This window comes from Stigmatopora argus, chromosome 6 (genome assembly GCF_051989625.1).
Source record: "Stigmatopora argus isolate UIUO_Sarg chromosome 6, RoL_Sarg_1.0, whole genome shotgun sequence".
Lineage (NCBI taxonomy): Eukaryota > Metazoa > Chordata > Actinopteri > Syngnathiformes > Syngnathidae > Stigmatopora > Stigmatopora argus.
The window spans coordinates 16,779,983-16,798,218 of record NC_135392.1 but is presented as its reverse complement, the minus strand read 5'-3'; the positions used below and the strand labels follow the sequence as shown (position 1 = coordinate 16,798,218).

The window sequence follows — 18,236 nt, the reverse complement described above, 5'->3', positions numbered from 1 at the left end:
GAAAACCCTATATTTTTCTACAATTTAATCTCTCAGTGGAATTGACCCCAACCTTGAAGAAGCCATCAGCCTTTGTAAAGTACTGTATACCAGGGAACTTAGACAAAAGATAAAAGAAAGCTCTTATACAAAATGTTATTTTTAGGTCCCCCAGCTTGTCTGTTTTGTATAAAACACACAAACAAACAAACATTTCTAACTGTTGACTTTCTATGCTGTTGTTTCTGTATATAAATGTTCTATTGTTCCGTGCATGTTGTAATTCCTTGGCGTTGGGGCTGCTTGTGACTCACACAGAGCCATCCATGTTATTGTCTTGTAAGGAAAAAAAAATTGTCTCTATGTCTCGAGATGTTTCTATTTCTTGAGAAAAGCAACATTTCCCCTTTGGAATACTCCAAATGAAATAAAGCCGATCACTTTACATTTTGATTAAGAATGGCTGACTTTCATTGTTCCCTTGGTGAATTACAGGTTGTCCTAGATGCCACTATGCATTTTCTATTTCATAATTCATTTCAACAGCAATGAGGCCATCAACACTTGAAGAAAAGGACATAACAGTTTTGTTGTTGTTGTTTTTTGCAAGAAAATCTCTTTCTTGTTGTCAATTGCAGTTTAGCTCAGCAGTTAGAGCACTCAACAACTGACAATCCTGAGTTGCTCCAAACAGCATAAAGGATCTGCCACTGCCAGACTGATACCGGGTAGCCTTGAAACAGTTATTTATTAGCCTTTGTTTACGCCAAGAATGATCATGACTGCGCATGTGCCTCCATAAGGATGACTCATAAGACACGACTCATTACTGTTGTTGTGTGCATGTTGTAAATGCTTAAGAAAGGCAAGTGGCATTTCAGTGATGAGGTGAGACAGGAGTCAGTTTTTAAAGAAAAATACAGCAGCAAAAATGACAAGATAAACCCAACAGGACCCCCAGAAAAGGTTTTAACTTGCATTGAAAGGATGAGCAAGAAGAGAAGCTGAGGAACCTGGGACAGCCCACATTATCCTCAAACGCTTCCAAACTCCTCTACATCAAAAGTTTTATGCTGTCCATAGCAGGATAGAAATACTAGTGTGAGAGAGGGAGAGAGGGAGAGAGGGAGAGAGGGAGAGAGGGAGGGAGGAGAGAGAGAGAGAGAGAGAGAGAGAGAGAGAGAGAGAGAGAGAGAGAGAGAGAGAGGCAGAGAGAGAGAGAGTCAGAGAGAGCGAGTCAGAGAGAGAGACAGAGATAGAGATTGAGAGAGAGAGGCAGAGAGAGAGACAGAGAGAGACAGAGACAGAGAGAGAGAGAGAGATGGAGAGGGAGAGAGAGAGGGAGAGAGAGAGAGAGAGAGAGAGAGAGAGGGTAGAGAAGAGGGAGAGAGAGGGAGAGATATAGATAGCGAGAGACATTGAGAGAGGTGTATAGAGAAAGAGAGAGAGAGAGATGGAGAGGGAGAGAGAGAGAGAGAGAGAGAGAGAGAGAGAGAGAGAGAGAGAGAGAGAGGGGGGGGTAGAGAAGAGGGAGAGAGAGGGAGAGATATAGATAGCGAGAGACATTGAGAGAGGTGTATAGAGAAAGAGAGAGAGAGAGATAGAGGGACAAAGAGAGAGGGAGAGAGAGAAAGAGAGAGAGAGAGAGAAAGAGAAGGGAGAGGGAGAGAGAGAGGGACAGAGAGAGATAGAGAGGGAGAGAGACAGAGAGAGACAGACAGAGATTGAGAGAGAGACAGAGAGAGAGACAGAGAGAGACAGAGAGAGACAGAGAGAGAGCGAGACAGAGACAGAGACAGAGAGAGAGAGAGAGAGAGAGAGAGAGACAGAGAGAGAGACAGAGAGAGAGACAGACAGAGATAGAGGGGGAGCGATAGAGGGGGGGAGAGAAAGAGAGAGATAGAGCGAGAGAGAGAGAGAAGAGAGAGAGAGAAGAGAGAGAGAGGAGAGAAGAGAGAGAGAGAGAGAGAGAGAAGTATTTGGTGAGAAAAGTACTCAAGAAATGAGTCATTGATTGCAATGTAAGGTTTTTTTTTTAAACAATGGTATATGCGAACTGTTATTATTATACGGTACTATAACCTATTATGTGACTCTTTTTACTATTACAATAATATCATACCATATGCCGCTAGCTGCATTTAAGTGAGTGCAAAGAGTCTCAGGGGCTTTTCATTAATAAAGCCTCTTTTGCAAATCCGGCCACAAAGCACTTGCGGGCATTACAGCTTTTGCACGCTTTTACAGAAAAGTAGGTGTATGTTATGTACCCATGGAATTTATAAGGTAATTTTTGGCTATTAATATGGATCTGCTGAACCAATCTGTCTGAACTTGGAAATAAACCGCTTTCTGTTAACTCATCTGTATTGTCTGATGACACAATATTATCCCTTTTGTTCCTTGTGTGTTAGTCAGCCAAAATGGTTGATGTTTCTCGTTGTAGTGGTCATGTGACCTCAGTCAACAACGAGTATATAACTAGTAGAGAGAACCATATATTCACATTGAAAGCATTTCTGGCACTTAGCAAAATAAAACAGACTCAAGACAATGTTTACCTACTGGGATACAAAAAAAAGATTTACTCATCTCATCTCACTTTCTGAACCGCTTTATTCTCATGAGGGTCGTGGGGGGTGCTGGAGCCAATCCCAGCTGTTTCCGGGCCAGAGGCATGGGACACCCTGAATCGGTGGCCAGCCGATCGCAGGGGACAAGGAGACGGACAACCACACAGATGGACATGACCTGGATTTGAACCCAGGACCCCAGAGCTGTGAGGCCGATGCACTAACCACTCGCCCCACCGGGGCGCCCAAAATATTTACTAATTACTGAAATTATGCACTGACGGCACTAAACATGAGAAGATAAATGAGTCTAAAAACACACTTAAGTATCGCCTTAACCCTAGAATGGTAACCCTCTATTTCAGGGGTTACCTTTCACGCTTCTGAAAAAGAGGGTTACCATGGTTACCGGGGGGAAAAATGGGTACCCTTCATTGCACCGTCTTGCTTAGGACCCATTTTTTCCTCGTCAAAAGCGTGAAAGGTAACCCCTGAAATAGAGGGTTACCATTCTAGGGTTAAAGCATTTCTAAGAAGGATTATTATTCATTTGTTAATCTTCCACACCGCTGATCCTCACAAGGGTCGTACGGTATGCTGGAGCGTATCCCAGCCAACCACAGGCAGCAGGTGGGTAACACCCTCAATTGGCTGTCAGTCAGTCGTAGGGCACAATGAAACAGACAACCACTCACGCTCACAATCAAAACACCACCAAGTGGGAATCAAACCCAGACTGCCCGCACCAAAGGCAGGCGGAAGAACCACTGGCCCACCCGGAGGCCAGAGATTATTACGGTGACCCTATATTTAAATTATATATATAAATATATATATAAATAATACCATTCACCTACCATGCATATTTTTGGAATTAGGTAGGGAAACCGGAGTACCCAGAGAAAACCCAGGCAGGCCCAGGGAGAACACGCAAAGTCCACACAGCAAGACTGACCTGGATTTGAACCCAAAACCCCAGAACGGCGAGGCCGACATGCTAACCACTCATCCGCCGGGCCATCTAAATATATTAATTTGAGTATCATGGAGGATTTATATCCCTATAAACAAGAAATTGAAAATGTGTACCGCTTTATCCTCATTAGGGTCACAGGGGGTGCTGGAGCCTATCCCAGCTGACTCCAGCCGAGAGGCGGGAGACACCCTGAATCGGTGGCCAGGCGATCGCAGGGCACAAGGAGATGGACAACCATTCACGCTCACACTCATACCTAGGTTCAATTTAGAGTGTCCAATCAGCCTACCATGCATGTTTTTGGAATGTGTAAGAAAACCGGAGTACCCGGAGGAAACCCATGCAGGCTCGGGAAGAACATGCAAACTCCACACAGGTGGACCGACCTGGACTTGAACCCAGAACCCGAGAGCTGTGAGGCCAACCGGGCCTCCCATGTACCAGCCTTTAAAAATGTTTATTAGGGTGGTCCAATTTTTTCATTCAATAAACCAAATAATGTGGATATCTATTAGTGGGGTGGCAAGTGGTTAGCGGATCGGCTTCACAGCTGTGGGGTCCTGGGTTCAAATCCAGGTCAGTCCAACTATGTGGAGTTTGCTTGTTCTTCCCGGGCCTGCGTGGGTTTCCTCCAGGTGCTCTGGTTTTCTCCCACATTCCAAAAACATGCATGTTAAGACACTCTAAATTGCCCCTAGGTATTGGTATGGGAGTGAGTATGCATGGTTGTCCGTCTCGTTGTGCCCTGAGATCGGCTGGCCACCGATTCAGGGTGTCGCCTGCCTCTGGGCTGGAGTCAGCTGGGATAGGGAGGCTGTCCTTTGGGGGAGAAGCCTGTGGTTCAATTTTACATTTAATCAGCTTAACAATGTGGCCATCTAGTGGTAGACACTTTTTCTTGCCATAAGCTTTGAAAGGTTTGTTTCTGAGTGTAGAGAAACTGAAATGGCTTCATGTTGGCGTTGTAACATCCTAACCAACTTTTTTTTGGGGGGGGTTGTATTTTCTCCAAAACAAGTTTCAAATGATGTTAATGGGGGGAAAAATGACGAAAGCTTTATGCCTTGCGACAGACTGAGTTCATGTTATCCGTATAGAACAGTTTTTGACAATTTATAGTCGTTGTCAATGTTATTATTATTTTTTTTTTTTATATTTGACCTTTGTGCTAAACATTCTGGCTGCAAAACACTATTGTGTATCCAGTATGGCAGATACATATGGAATATTATCTTGGAATCTCAGATAAACTCCACACACGCAGAGACAGATTTAAATGCCAAAAGCAAAAAATCCGATTCAGAACTATAGAGATGAAGAAGAGAAAATGAAAAGTAGTTCGAATTAACTCAAAGGAGTTTTTAATGGATGGGCAACACCTTGATCATGTGCATCCCACCAGAAAGAGTCTTGTGACAAGACTTTTGTCTAAAAAAAAAAGAAAAGAAAAAAGAAAATACAGATTTCCATCACTCTGATCTTTAATAGTGGCAAAAGCCAACATTTCCAGGAAATAGAGAGCACCCTGTTTTTTTCCACCAAAACTGTTTGAGCAAATCAAATTTGACTATTTCAGATACTTCACAGTTTCACCATTGCTCAAACCGTTATCCCAAAATTGGTGGATCGGTTGAAACAAAAACCTGCACCCACAGCGGCCCTCGAGGACCGGTTTGCAGACCCCTGTTTTAATGTTTGTGTATAAATATTTTCTCTGTGATCAGAGGTCTAAGGACTTTGCGATTTGCATTCATTCATTCATTTTTTTAAACCACTTATCCTCACAAGGGGTGTGGGGGTGCTGGAGCCTATCCCAGCTAACTAGGGCACCAGGTGGTTCACACCCTGAATCGGTGGCCAGCCAATCAGAGGGCACAAGGAGATGGACAACCATTCATGCTCATACTCATACCTAGGGGCAATTTAGAGTGTTCAACCAGCCTACCCTTTATGTTTTTGGGATGTGGGAGATAACCAGAGTATACCCGGAGAAACCCACGCAATCCCAGGGACAACATGCAAACTCAAACCAGTGAGGACCGACCTGGGATTGAACCCTCGACCCATGAACTGCGAGGCTGGCGCACTAACCACTCTCTTATCGCCCAGCCACTCTGTGGTTTCCATATATACATTATTTTGAAGAGCATGGTCAGTTATACTGTAATACATGTTGTCTTGTGCTTTTTTTATTTACAGTACCCTCCTTCTCTAGCACAGTGCTAATTGTTTATCAGCTTTGGCCCTCACTCAGGTGTTTCATCCAGCAAGGGTACAGGTCATGATCTCATGTCAAACGGCACACAATAACTAATAGGATTCAGACAGAAAAGGACTTTGAGCCAGACTACATTTTAAATGTCGGAAAAGGTCAACAATTTGCACAAACTGTCTAGACCAATTGTGTCGTTGCCATAGCCACCGGTGGTAATAAGAGCTGGGACTTCCCAGTGAAAATCCATGAAAATAACATTAATTATGAGCAGGGCATGCAATACTGAGTCTCACAATGAACATAGAAATCAGCCTTTAATGGGAGATTCTTCTGAAGAGATATATTTTCATATAATTGTATGTATATTTGTTATTTGCTCTTTTATTACCGTGCATAGTTTACTATTTACGAAGTCTCTGTGATTGCATGGCTATTTTTATTTGGAAGCAGAGGGAGCTTTTCCCCAAGTGGGGTTGCCTAGGGATAATAAGATGTTGTCCAGTACTTGTGTTCAGTGATTTTCCACTGCCTCCAAAGGCTTGCACTTGACTAACTTGCTCATTTGCAGAGACTGCCCTAAAAAGTTAGCAGTTTTCTTTTGATTTGGGATGCCTTTCCGAAGTAAATTTCATCTCCTGGAATAGGAGTGATTTTTTTTTAAACAATATGTTTTTATTCTCTTGGTCCCAGTCTGCAGAAGTTCCCTATCTTGTGGAAGACTTCCTGTGTGTGGTTCCAGTTTTTGTCCAACTTCACAACGTCTTTTTGAGTCTGTATCCGTTTTAGCTACCGCAACCAAGATGGAGCCGTTCAAGTGGCAGCCGGCGGCGGTAGCTGCATCCACTCTTGCTCGTTTTGTGTTTTTAAATAAAAAAATAAATCAGACTTAGGCTTGTCATCATCATTGACTAGACAAAAGCCTAATTGTCATCATAGCCAGCTGCGCTTTTCCCAGGCAAGAGCCCAACCAAGTGATAGTTTCAGACTTGCTGGCACTCTGCCGTGATGGATACATCGCATCACCTCCCGAGCACTCATATGATTCCAAACAGCTAAAGTAAAGATGTTAAATTTTTCCCATGACAAAAATATGCTTCTTTTTTTTAAATTGAACATTTAACCACTACTAGACTTTCGGCTTGTCCCATGAGGAGTCGCCACAACGGATCAATGTTTTCAATTTCACTCCGTCTGTTGTCCTATCTCAAAAATGTACTCACACTTTGACTGTATATTTCACTATTTTTGTTTAGATTTTTTTTTTCATTGGTTTTTACATGTAATGTTCATTTTTCCTTTTCATGTGTTACAACTTAAGTCCACTATTATTCTCTTATTCACTCATCTTCCATATCGCTCATTCTCGAATGAGTTGCAGGGGGTCCTGGAGCCTAACCCACCCTAGACTGGTCGCCAGTCAGTCGTAGGGCACACAGAGAAACAGAAGACCACTCACTCCCACAATCACACTGCCACCGAGTCAAACCCAGACTGTCCGCACAAAAGTCAGGCAGAAGAACCACTACACCATCGGTTGGCTGGACTATTATTTAACTCTAAATTAAAGAGTGCAAAGGCCTGCTAGAGGGTAACTTTTGTGGAAGAAAGACACCCTGTACAGCAGGGGTCTCAAACTTGCGGCCCGCGGGACAATAATTTGCGGCCCCCGTCTTAATATGAAATATCGATTTTTTTTTTAATTTTTTTTTTTTTTTTTTTATCCCTTTCCCCATGATGGCGCCGTTTAAGTGGCAGCCAGTGGCAGTAGCTCTGTCCACTCATGTTTTTCTTGTTTTACAGCATGTTTTACATGAAAAATTAGAGGGAACATTGACATGCACCTGCTTGTGGCAGGTGTGATACTGGTGTGCCGATAGCGAGCAATGATGATGTCGTGACCGGATGATTCGCCTAAAGACGTTTCGCCGACGGACGTTTGACAGACGGACAGGTTGTACTAGTATTTGTTAGTTTAATGATTAAATACAAATACTAGTATTTGTATTTAATCATTAAACGCTGTTTTCAGCTGGATTTGACCGAATTTGAGAGCATTTTGAGCCGTTTGGCGAATGGACGTCTATAGACGTTTTTTTGCCTCCATCGCGATATCATCCAGTATTTGTATTTAATCATTAAATGCTGTTTTAGGATGGATTTGACCCGATTGCTGTCATTTTACGGCTCGGTTCTGCTACATCTGCCTGCCCAAGAGTGCTTATTCCCGGACTGCCATTGATGGTAGACGAACATTGATTTTTACTATAATTTGGAAAACACCGGCGGCGGGCCGGATTAAAAATCCTAACGGGCCGTATATGGCCCGCGGGCCGAGGTTGAAAAACTTGTACACACACGATCCGGCGGGGCGAGCGTTCGAATCCCGTTTCGGCGAAACCTCCGTTCGGCCGAATGAACGTTCGGTGGAACGTCCATTCGGCGACCTGCCCGTCTGTCAAACGTCCGTCGGCGAAACGTCTTTAAGCGAATCATCCGAGTACCGATGATGTCGCTCACACTGGTACTCAGTGCGCTCAGGGAGGTTGTCTTTCTGCTCAGACCAACAAAAAATTAGAGGGAACTTTGGTTCGGAGCTGAATGAACCAATCACGGTGAGGTATACGGCTCTGGAGGGCGGGACATCGGCCGGGCTGTCCAGTGCCTCGCTCACTCACTCATTCATTCCTCCAATCAGCTGGGCGGAGGAGAAACCGTGAGGCCGATCACTCCGCTCGGCGCGCACACTCCTCCGCTGCTCTCAGCATAGAACTGAATGAGGCGCTATGATCCGTGATCCAGCCTGTGTCAGTGTCTGTAGCCATCTCCGCGATTGAAACGGAGAGCGAAAGTGCACATGCGCCACAAACCCGCGCGACTGAATGTGAAAGATCAACCCGAGACTCATTCCAAGTGGAAAAACATATTACAGAGCCCCAGAGATGTCTCTTTCAAAGCCTGCCGTGAAGAGAAAGGTCGGTGATGAGCACAGACAGTTTCAAGAAAAGTGGGGAGTGCAATATTTCTTTGTTGAACACAGGGGCACCCCGACGTGTCTCATTTACACTGAAAAAGTTGCGGTGCACAAGGAATACAATTTGAAAGGTAATTGTACTATGAGACATGCTGAGGAGTACGAAAAATACCAGGGAGATGAGAGAGCCAACCAGGTTGCCAGTCTTAAAACACGTCTTCTGAGGCAACAGGATCTCTTCAAGAAGGCTACCAAAGACAGTAATGCAGCAGTCAAAGCTAGCTACGCCGTTTGTGATTTGATTGATCCTGTGCTAAGTGATCCCAAATGGCTCATGGACTTGGCTTTTCTTGTTGATATCACACATGAGCTTAATGTACTGAACAAGAAGCTACAAGGCCAGGGGCAACTTGTCAGTGCTGCCTATGACAACGTGAGAGCATTCTGCACTAAACTTGTGTTATGGAAAGCCCAGCTCTCTCAGACAAACCTTTGCCATTTCCCAGCATGCAAGGCTCTCGTGGATGCAGGCACACCATTCAGTGGTGAGAAGTATGTTGAGGCCATTTCGAAGCTACAGGAGGAATTTGATCACAGATTTGCAGACTTCAAGACACACAAAGCCACATTTCACATTTTTGCGGACCGCTTCTCCTTTGATGTGCAAGATGCCCCTCCTGAGCTTCAAATGGAGCTCATTGACCTGCAGTGCAACTCTGCACTCAAAGCCAAGTTCAGGGAGGTGAGTGGAGAAGCAGACAAGCTTGGGCAATTTTTGAGAGAGTTGACCCCCAGCTTCCCTGAACTTTCCTGAAGGTTCAAGCGGACCATGTGCCTTTTTGGGAGCACATACTTGTGTGAGAAGCTCTTCTCCACCTTGAACTTCAATAAGTCCAAGTACAGGTCCAGACTTACTGATGAGCATCTTCAAGCTCTACTGAGGGTCTCCACTGCTTCCTCCCTCAAGCCAAATGTGACTATGTGAGAAGAAGCGCTGCCAGGTCTCTAGCAGCAAGGAGTAGGCAAAAGAAGCCGTGTTCAGAATATTTCATGTTCAATGTTCCATTCAAGTTCAGAAAGTTAAAGGTTAAAGAGCTGTTAATACAGACATTTGAAACGGAATAAAAATAATTCATTTTCTCTACTTAGCCAGCCAGTGTATATCTACTGTATGCTCATTAGTATTATTTGGTTTTATATTACTGATTGATTTATTTTTTATTCATCTTTAAGTTAATTTATTTAATTCATTATTTTTTGTTAAAAAATAAAGATATTTGATAACGTTGGAAAGTTTTATCAGTGCTTTTCTTGTGGAAATCCTGATGCGGCCCAGTCTCACCCAGACTCGGCCTCTAGCGGCCCCCAGGTAAATTGAGTTCGAGACCCCTGCTGTACAGTATTTACATGAAAAAGGAGGTAACAAAGAACAACACTTAGAGAGGAGTCCTCATGAGTCAATAAGGACTCAGTAGTATGATTAGAAACATGGCTCACATACCAAACACTCCTGGTAAAAAACAAGGTACCATTGTAGGGAGAGAAAATCCTTTTTGGAGTGTAACACCACAGAGGTTATAGTTCAAAAACATAATCTTCTTACGGTTTTATGCTTTAAAATTGCCAATCAAATGTATAATTTTTACACAGTACTGTAGGAGTAACATTCTTCCGAACTGCACAGCCTCGTAAGAGTTGCAGGGGTTGCCAGAGCCTATGCCAGCTGACTTCAGGTGAAAGGCAGACTACACCCTATACTGGTCACCAGTCAACCATTGGGCATACAGAGAGACAGACGGCCACGCCCAATCAGCAGGTATCGAACCCATGCCTGCACGCACCGAAATCAGGCAGCTATTACTGTTCTCACATTGCTAAAGATTTTTAACTCGATATCAATACTCAAAAGAAACTATGATTGAACCCTTTTTGACACCACATGTAGTAAAAAAAAAGTTAGTCTCTTCATGTTTCAGTAACATTAACAATTATAGACGTTCAATCATACTCTGAATGACTAAATTAGAATGAACATTAATTTGCTGAAAGGTCTGCCATGCCATCAATGAAACCCAAAGAGCTAAAAAAAATCTTCCTTTACTAGCTAGAGTTGTGAAAAATCAAATTCACTTCCTTGCCAGGAGGTGGCCTGGGGGGGAGTGGTTAGCATGTCGATCTCATAGTTCTAAGATCGAGGGTTCGATCCCTGGAGTTTGCATGGTCTCCCCGAGCTTGCATGGGTTTTCTCATGGTACTCCGGTTTCATCCCACATTCCAAAGACATGCATGGTAGGCTGGTTGGACACTGTAAATTGCCCCTAGGTATGAGTGTGAGTGTGAATGGTTGTCCGTCTCATCGTGCCCTGCGATCGGCTGGCCACCAGTCAGCTGAGATAGGCTCCAGCACCCTCCGTGATCCTTGTGAGGACAAGCAGTACATAAAAGGAATGAATGAACTCCAAGACTGGTCACACTCACAAAAGGAATATTGATCATTTTGCATTGTGTACAGGTACAACATTTCAGTATTGATGACAATTATACTTTTTACTTGCAAAAGTTTTTATAACCTTATTTGATCGATAATGTCAAACCTTAGAAATTAAAAATGAATATAATTCTGCCAAAGGCAGACTGAATTTTAACAGAAGCAAAGCTAAATCTCTTGGCTGAGAAAGAGTTGTGAGGTCTCACAAAAATTCTTAGGGCACGTGGATTGAACATTGTAAGGATGCATTAAAGGGGAATCTTCGGGCGATGAATGGAAAAAAATGAAAAATAAAATGTGGAAAAATATCACAACCAGGCATGTTTTTCTAATAAAAGAAAAAAAAGAACTTAATTATTTTAACTGTTGATGATTAATGTCCAGTGATACCTGCTCCTGCAACAAAATAAATAAGTAAATAATCAATGAATAAATGTCCCTACTTTGAGAATCTTGTTTGCAAGCCATTATTCCGTTGGAAAGCATCAATTTATGTAAAAAAAAAAAATGAAAAAAAATGGTTGGGCTGTGACAGATTGGTAAATTTGAGTGTGTGTTTCACATTCCATTCTACGTACACGTGCTTTCAGGTTATTTTCCATGGCAGAGTGCATTCATTGACAGCTTAGAGCAGTATTAATGAGCAGCTCAAAGTATTTCTTCTAATCTGGTAAGAGAGTGTTTAAAACCAGCACAATGGAGGCTGAGGGCAACAGATGGTTCAAACAGCAGCTGGGGTCTTTGAATGAACTCCTTCAGTCTTTTGTGAACGGCAGCAAGAATCAAGCCAAGAAACCATGATATTCCTCATGGACATGCAGATGATGCTGCTGGACATGGTTTATTTCATCCTGCGAAACACCTTGCGGACCGTGATGCGGCCACGCATCAAACCCATTGATGGTGAAGTGGTGCTTATCACCGGGTCAGGCGGAGGCCTGGGTCGACTCTTCGCTCGGGAGTTTACAAAGCAAGGCGCTGAAGTGGTGCTCTGGGATGTGGACAGTGTGGCTAATGAACGCACGGCCAAGTCGGTGCGCGAACTGGGAGGCAAGGCGCATGCCTACACCGTGGATGTCACCAAAAGAGAGGACGTGTATCGCCACGCGGATCAGGTGCGGAAGGACCTGGGCCGGGACGTCACTATATTGGTGAACAACGCCGGAGTGGTGGCTGGCCAGCGAGTGCTGGACTGTCCAGACGACCTCATCGAGAAGACCTTGAAGGTCAACTGCCTTGCACTTTTCTGGGTGAGATAAACCTCTTGTGACGAGTATTTTATTCCAAAGATTTAAAAAACACAGTTTATAAAAGATTGGGCAGGAAATAGGAGACTATTGTATGTTATTATTCATTAAATCATTCATTTTCCATTGTGCTTCACCAAACAAGTGTCACGGGGGTGCTGGAACCAACCTACTATGGGCAACAGGGGACACCCCAAATTGTTGGTCAGCCAATTGTGTCATTATTTACTCCTAGTTATATACAATTTACATTATTGTTCAAATGTTTGTGGTCAGTCAGACTCAATCTGCAGACTATATTCTGTACTTCGATTCATACATTTTGGAGTGACCTATATGTCCTCGTTGTTACTATTTTAACCAGGGCTTGGGTTGCAATAATGCCTAGAGAACTCTCAACTGTTGTCAACCCCTCTATTGTTGCTATATTATAGTTATATATGAAGAAGGTTTATTTTTCAAAATAAGAACTATTTATAAATTATAAAGTATATGTAAATCATAGTTTTAAAACATGAGCGGCCCGGCGTCTAAGTGGTTAGCGCGTCGGCCTCACTGTGGGGTACCTGGGTTCAAATCCAGGTCGGTCCACCTGTGTGGAGTTTGCATGTTCTCTCCTGGCCTGTGTGGGTTTTCTCCGGGTACTCAGTTTCCTCCCACGTTCCAAAGACCTGCATGGTAGGCTGATTGGACACTCTAAATTGCCCCTAGGTATGAGTGTGAGCATGAATGGTTGTTTGTCAACTTGTGCAATGTGATTAGCTGGCCACCGATTCAGGGTGTCCCCCACCTCTGGTCAGTCAGTTGGGATAGGCTTCAGCACCCCCTGTGACACTAGTGAGGATAAAGCGGTTGAGAAAATGAGATGAGATGTAATATTAATAGTTTTTCTTAATTCCTGGGAATTTAAGGATGTCAAACCGGCATCGCAGACCAAAACTGCAGACACAATCAAAATAGTTTTTGCTATTAAAATGGGAAATGTGAGCCGCCTCGTGGTGTAGAGGTTCACTCGCCTGACTTCGATGCAGGAAGGGGCGGGCTCCATTCCCGCTGGTGGCGGTCGTTTGTCTCTCGGTGTGCCCTACGGCCGACTGGCGACCAGTCTAGGGTGTAGTCTGCCTTTTGCCTGGAGTCAGCTGGGAGAGGCTCTGGCAAATCCCTGCAACCCTTACGAGGATGCGTGGTATGGACGATGAATGTTCGGTGATCATTATTTATCCAGTTATTTCCCGTACCGCTTATCCTCACAAGGGACGCGCAGAATTGGTGCCCAGCCAATTACATTTCTCCGGCTACTCCAGTTTCCTCCCGGATCCCAAAAACATGCAAGTTAGGCTGGCTGAAAACTCAAAATTGCCCCACATAGATATGACGGTGAACTTGAATGATTGCCTGTCTCCTTGTGCTCTGTGATTGGATGGCCACCGATCCAGTTCAGAAATTAAATGAATGAATACATTTGAATTGCCATTGTTTGGGAGCAGGCAAAATGAAATATTTGCTCCCAATTGTGTTAGGAAATTAGACCAGAGTACTTTTTTTTCAATTAAAAAAGCTTTTTCCATCCTCAGCTGCTTGCACACAGCATATTATTGTTTCTAAAAATAAAGCACACCGCCATGATCTTCTTTCCTGCATTGCTCACAATCCTCTTACTTTGCGGCAACCGAACAAAAGTGGCCTTCACGTTAAACAACATTCTGTTAAGTCACTGTTCAACATGACGTCACTCTGTGTGTGTGCATTTGTGTGTTGACCCCAGACCGTGAAAGCCTTCCTGCCTCAGATGAAGGCCCAAGACCACGGTCACATCGTGACCGTTGCCAGCGTGCTAGGACTCTTCAGCACAGGCTGTGTCGAGGTGAACCCTGAGAGGACAGCAGCAACATAGTTGCCTTTTTAACAGAAATCCAAGATTTACTACCAAATCCATTATATACATGTTTCTCCTACCTGTGACAGGACTACTGTGCCAGTAAGTTTGCTGCGGTGGGATTCCATGAATCGCTGGCTCATGAACTGCTGGCTGAGAAAGTGGAGGGGGTGAAGACCACTCTAGTGTGTCCTTATATTGTGGACACGGGCATGTTTGAAGGCTGCAAAATAAGGTGTGGCAACATAGTTATTCATTTTTACAGCAGGCAGTGGTGCCTTGAGATAGGAGTAACCCAAATTACAGGTTTTTCGAGCATACAAGGCATCATTGGGATAATGCCTTGTATTACCAGTCCAAATTGACAGCCAAACATTACATCAAATTATGACAATTACACATGTATTTAAAGGTATTCGATAAATGCTAACAAAAATTACAAAATGCCATGAATTAGGAATGTGTACATTTGCATGCACAAGTGATTCAGTTGGAAAGCAGAGTTTTTTTTTAATCCACTTCATTCTTAATTTTTCCACGTACAAATAAGTGATTCCAAGTGTACAAATGTGTAGATGAACTCTCCATAGTTTGCGTCTTTTCAAAATTTTACTTTACGTGGTCGGCTTTAAGTAGCGGGTTGTTTGTTTGTTATTTTAAAGTTATTTTTTTCATTGACTAAGCTTTCTAAGATAGCCGCTGCCGTCTGTCTCACATTTCACATTTTATTGCATAACCACTAGATAGGTATTGATGGGTACTTTTTGAGCATAGGTGGTAAATTAGAACAATTGTAATATCCTATGTTAGGCGTTTTATTCAGAGGGTGGGAACGGATGAATTTGTATTTAGTTATTTTATATGGGAAAAATGATTTGAGATACAAGTAAATTGACATACGAGCTTGGTCCCAGAACGCATTAAGCTCGTATCTCAAGGTATTACTGTATTTACTTCTCTGCATTACAATAAAATGCTGCCAATGGTGGCCAAATATTACAAGCCAGAACCAAAGAATAAAGTAGTTTTTATGCACAAAAGGCTTCATTCTTTAAATTCCTTTCATTGTTATTGCAACCAATGTTCGCTCTAATTTTTCGTTGGTCTGGGCAGAAAGACAACCTCCCTGAGCGCACTGAATACCAGTGTGAGCGACATCATCGGTACTCGGATGATTCGCCTAAAGACGTTTCGCCAACGGACGTTTGACAGACGGGCAGGTCGCCGGATGGACGTTCGGCCGAATGGAGGTTTCGCCGAAACGGGATTCGGGCTCTCGCCCCGCCCCCGGATCGTGTGTGTACAAGTTTTTCAACCTCGGCTTTAGGATTTTTAATCCGGCCCGCCGCCGGCGTTGTCCAAATTATAGTAAAAATCAATGTTAGTCTACCATCAATGGCAGCCCGGGAATAAGCACTCTTGGGCGGGCATGGCAGCCCGGGAATAAGCACTCTTGGGCGGGCATGGCAGCCTGGGAATAAGCACTCTTGGGCGGGCATGGCAGCCCGGGAATAAGCACTCTTGGGCGGGCAGATGTAGCAGACCCGAGCCGTAAAATGACAGCAATCGGGTCAAATCCATCCTAAAACAGCATTTAATGATTAAATACAAATACTGGAGCTCTTTGGACATTAGAACCGAGCCCAGGGAAGTGAATTCCACGGTAAAATGTTGCGATGGAGGCAAAAAAACGTCTATATACGTCCATTCGCCAAATGGCTCAAAATGCTCTCAGATTGGGTCAAATTCAGCCGAAAACAGCGTTTAATGATTAAATACAAATACTGGAGCTCTTTGGACATTAGAACCGAGCCCAGGGAAGTGAATTCCTCGGTAAAATGTCGCAATGATGTCGCGATGGAGGCAAAAAAACCTCCATATACATCCATTCGCCAAACGGCTCAAAATACTCTCAAATTCGGTCAAATCCAGCTGAAAACAGCGTTTAATGATTAAATACAAATACTAGTTTGCATTTAATCATTAAACTAACAAATACTAGTATTTGTATTTAATCATTAAACGCTGTTTGAACGAACGTTCATTCGGCGACCTGTCCGTCTGTCAAACGTCCGTCGGCAAAACGTCTTTAGGCGAATCATCCGGTCACGACATCATCATTGCTCGCTATGGGCACACCAGTATCACACCTGCCACAAGCAGGTGCATGTCAATGTTCCCTCTAATTTTTCATGTAAAACATGCTGTAAAACACGAAAAACATAAGAGTGGACAGAGCTACTGCCACTGGCTGCCGCTTAAACGGCGCCATCATGGGGAAAGGGGTAAAAAAAAAAAAAGGTTGGATTTTATTTACTGCGCGCCATATGATTGCTGCTGCGCAGAGAAGACGAGAGTAGTGCGCAATTGTGCACGCGCGCAGCTTGGCGGGAACATTGATTGCAACACATACTTAACAAATACATATGACAAAAATATCCATTTTTTGGTTCTAAAGGGGGTGCAGAGGTTGACATTTCTATTGATTCCGAAGAGAAAATAGGATTAAACGATACTACCTTAAGTCACCACTTTTTTACATTGCTGTATTTAACCAGATTTGACATCCATAGGTATTTGTAATATTCTCAACTTGTATAATTGCCTACTAAATTTTTTGACTGCCAAGAGAGGAGATGGAGCTGGTCCTGCCCCCTCTGGATCCTCAGTATTGTGTGGAACAAGCCATGAACGCCATCCTTATTGACCAACCCTTAGTGTGCATACCACGTCTAACCTACCTGCCTGTCCTCTTCAGAGCGTTAGTATAAAAACTCTTCTGATACGCATTGATACAATTCCTCTGACAGATATTTTTTTTTTATCTTTTAGGTTGCTGCCATGGGAATCCAATGTTGTTTCCTATCGTTTCATGGGGTCTGACAAGTGCATGTATCCCTTCATTGAGGCCAAGAAGAAGAAAATGTTAAATGGCGTCAACTCGATGGCATAGATTTTTTTTCCGTGTTGGCAACACAAAAATATAACACATTTCACACGAAATGTCAGATTAAACAAATAAGACAAAAGGGCTACTGCCAGGATTCACCTACACACTAAAATTCAGAAGATATGGTGCCATGAGAACTCAGGCAAGCGCTTATCATTTCTGGTGTTTATCTTCACTCCCTTCCCCCAAAAACGAAATTACTTAACTCTGTAACTGCCATGTAAGTGCTCATCCAATTAAAGTGACCTCCATTGTCTAAAACAGTGATCACCCATTTTCTTTTTTTTTTAGACTCGTCTCACAGGTCTCAAAAATGTTCGTGCTTTGTCCTTTTTTTAACCGGAGTTGTACACACCGAAAACTGTTATTTGTGGACAGCTCACAATGGCTATATTCTATACTCACATCGATCCACTGTGTGCAATTGTTTTAAAGTAGTCTTTTTTAGATGGAGGTTGTTCTCTAGATTAGAGGGGCATCACACTCAGCCTCCCTGGTATGGTCTATTCAAAGTTAAGGAGAGGAGGACCTGAGAGGGGCTTAAAGCTCAGATTCAGGAGCAGTAGTGTGGTTTTCTTCCTGGCTATGGGCCAGTGGACCACCTCTACATCCTTTTGCAGGGTATAGCACCGCAAAAAAGGAAATCTCTACTGTCAAACAAAACATCACTTTTGTGTTTTTGGTTCAGATTCTTTCCATCTAAATGTGGCCCAGGTTGAAATTGAAATGTAATATTGATTATTGGTGGAAGAGTGCTAAGCACATACGCCTCATAGTGAAGTTTGCATGTTTTCCCTCTTGCGCGTTATTTTTTTACTTGATAGTGACATCGTAGCCGCAAAATTTACTTTTGAATATTACCAGTGGCAAAAAGAATACAGAGACTTGATTAAGTCTACTTGGTGGTATTTTCCAGTCTTTTGGATTGCCCTGTGGCCATGGGTCATTTTAAGTCCAACAG

General features: G+C 43.3%; 1 protein-coding gene across 1 annotated transcript; it reads left to right on the top strand.

Moving 5' to 3' along the window:
* Positions 1 to 11,885: 11,885 nt before the first annotated feature.
* On the top strand, positions 11,886 to 17,536 carry rdh20 (retinol dehydrogenase 20). The gene is made up of 5 exons (XM_077603066.1): positions 11,886 to 12,452; positions 14,215 to 14,313; positions 14,415 to 14,560; positions 16,955 to 17,086; positions 17,158 to 17,536. Exons 1-5 carry the CDS (start codon positions 12,000 to 12,002, stop codon positions 17,276 to 17,278), a joined length of 951 nt encoding a protein of 316 aa, XP_077459192.1. The 5' UTR covers positions 11,886 to 11,999; the 3' UTR covers positions 17,279 to 17,536.
* The last annotated feature ends 700 nt before the right edge of the window (positions 17,537 to 18,236 follow it).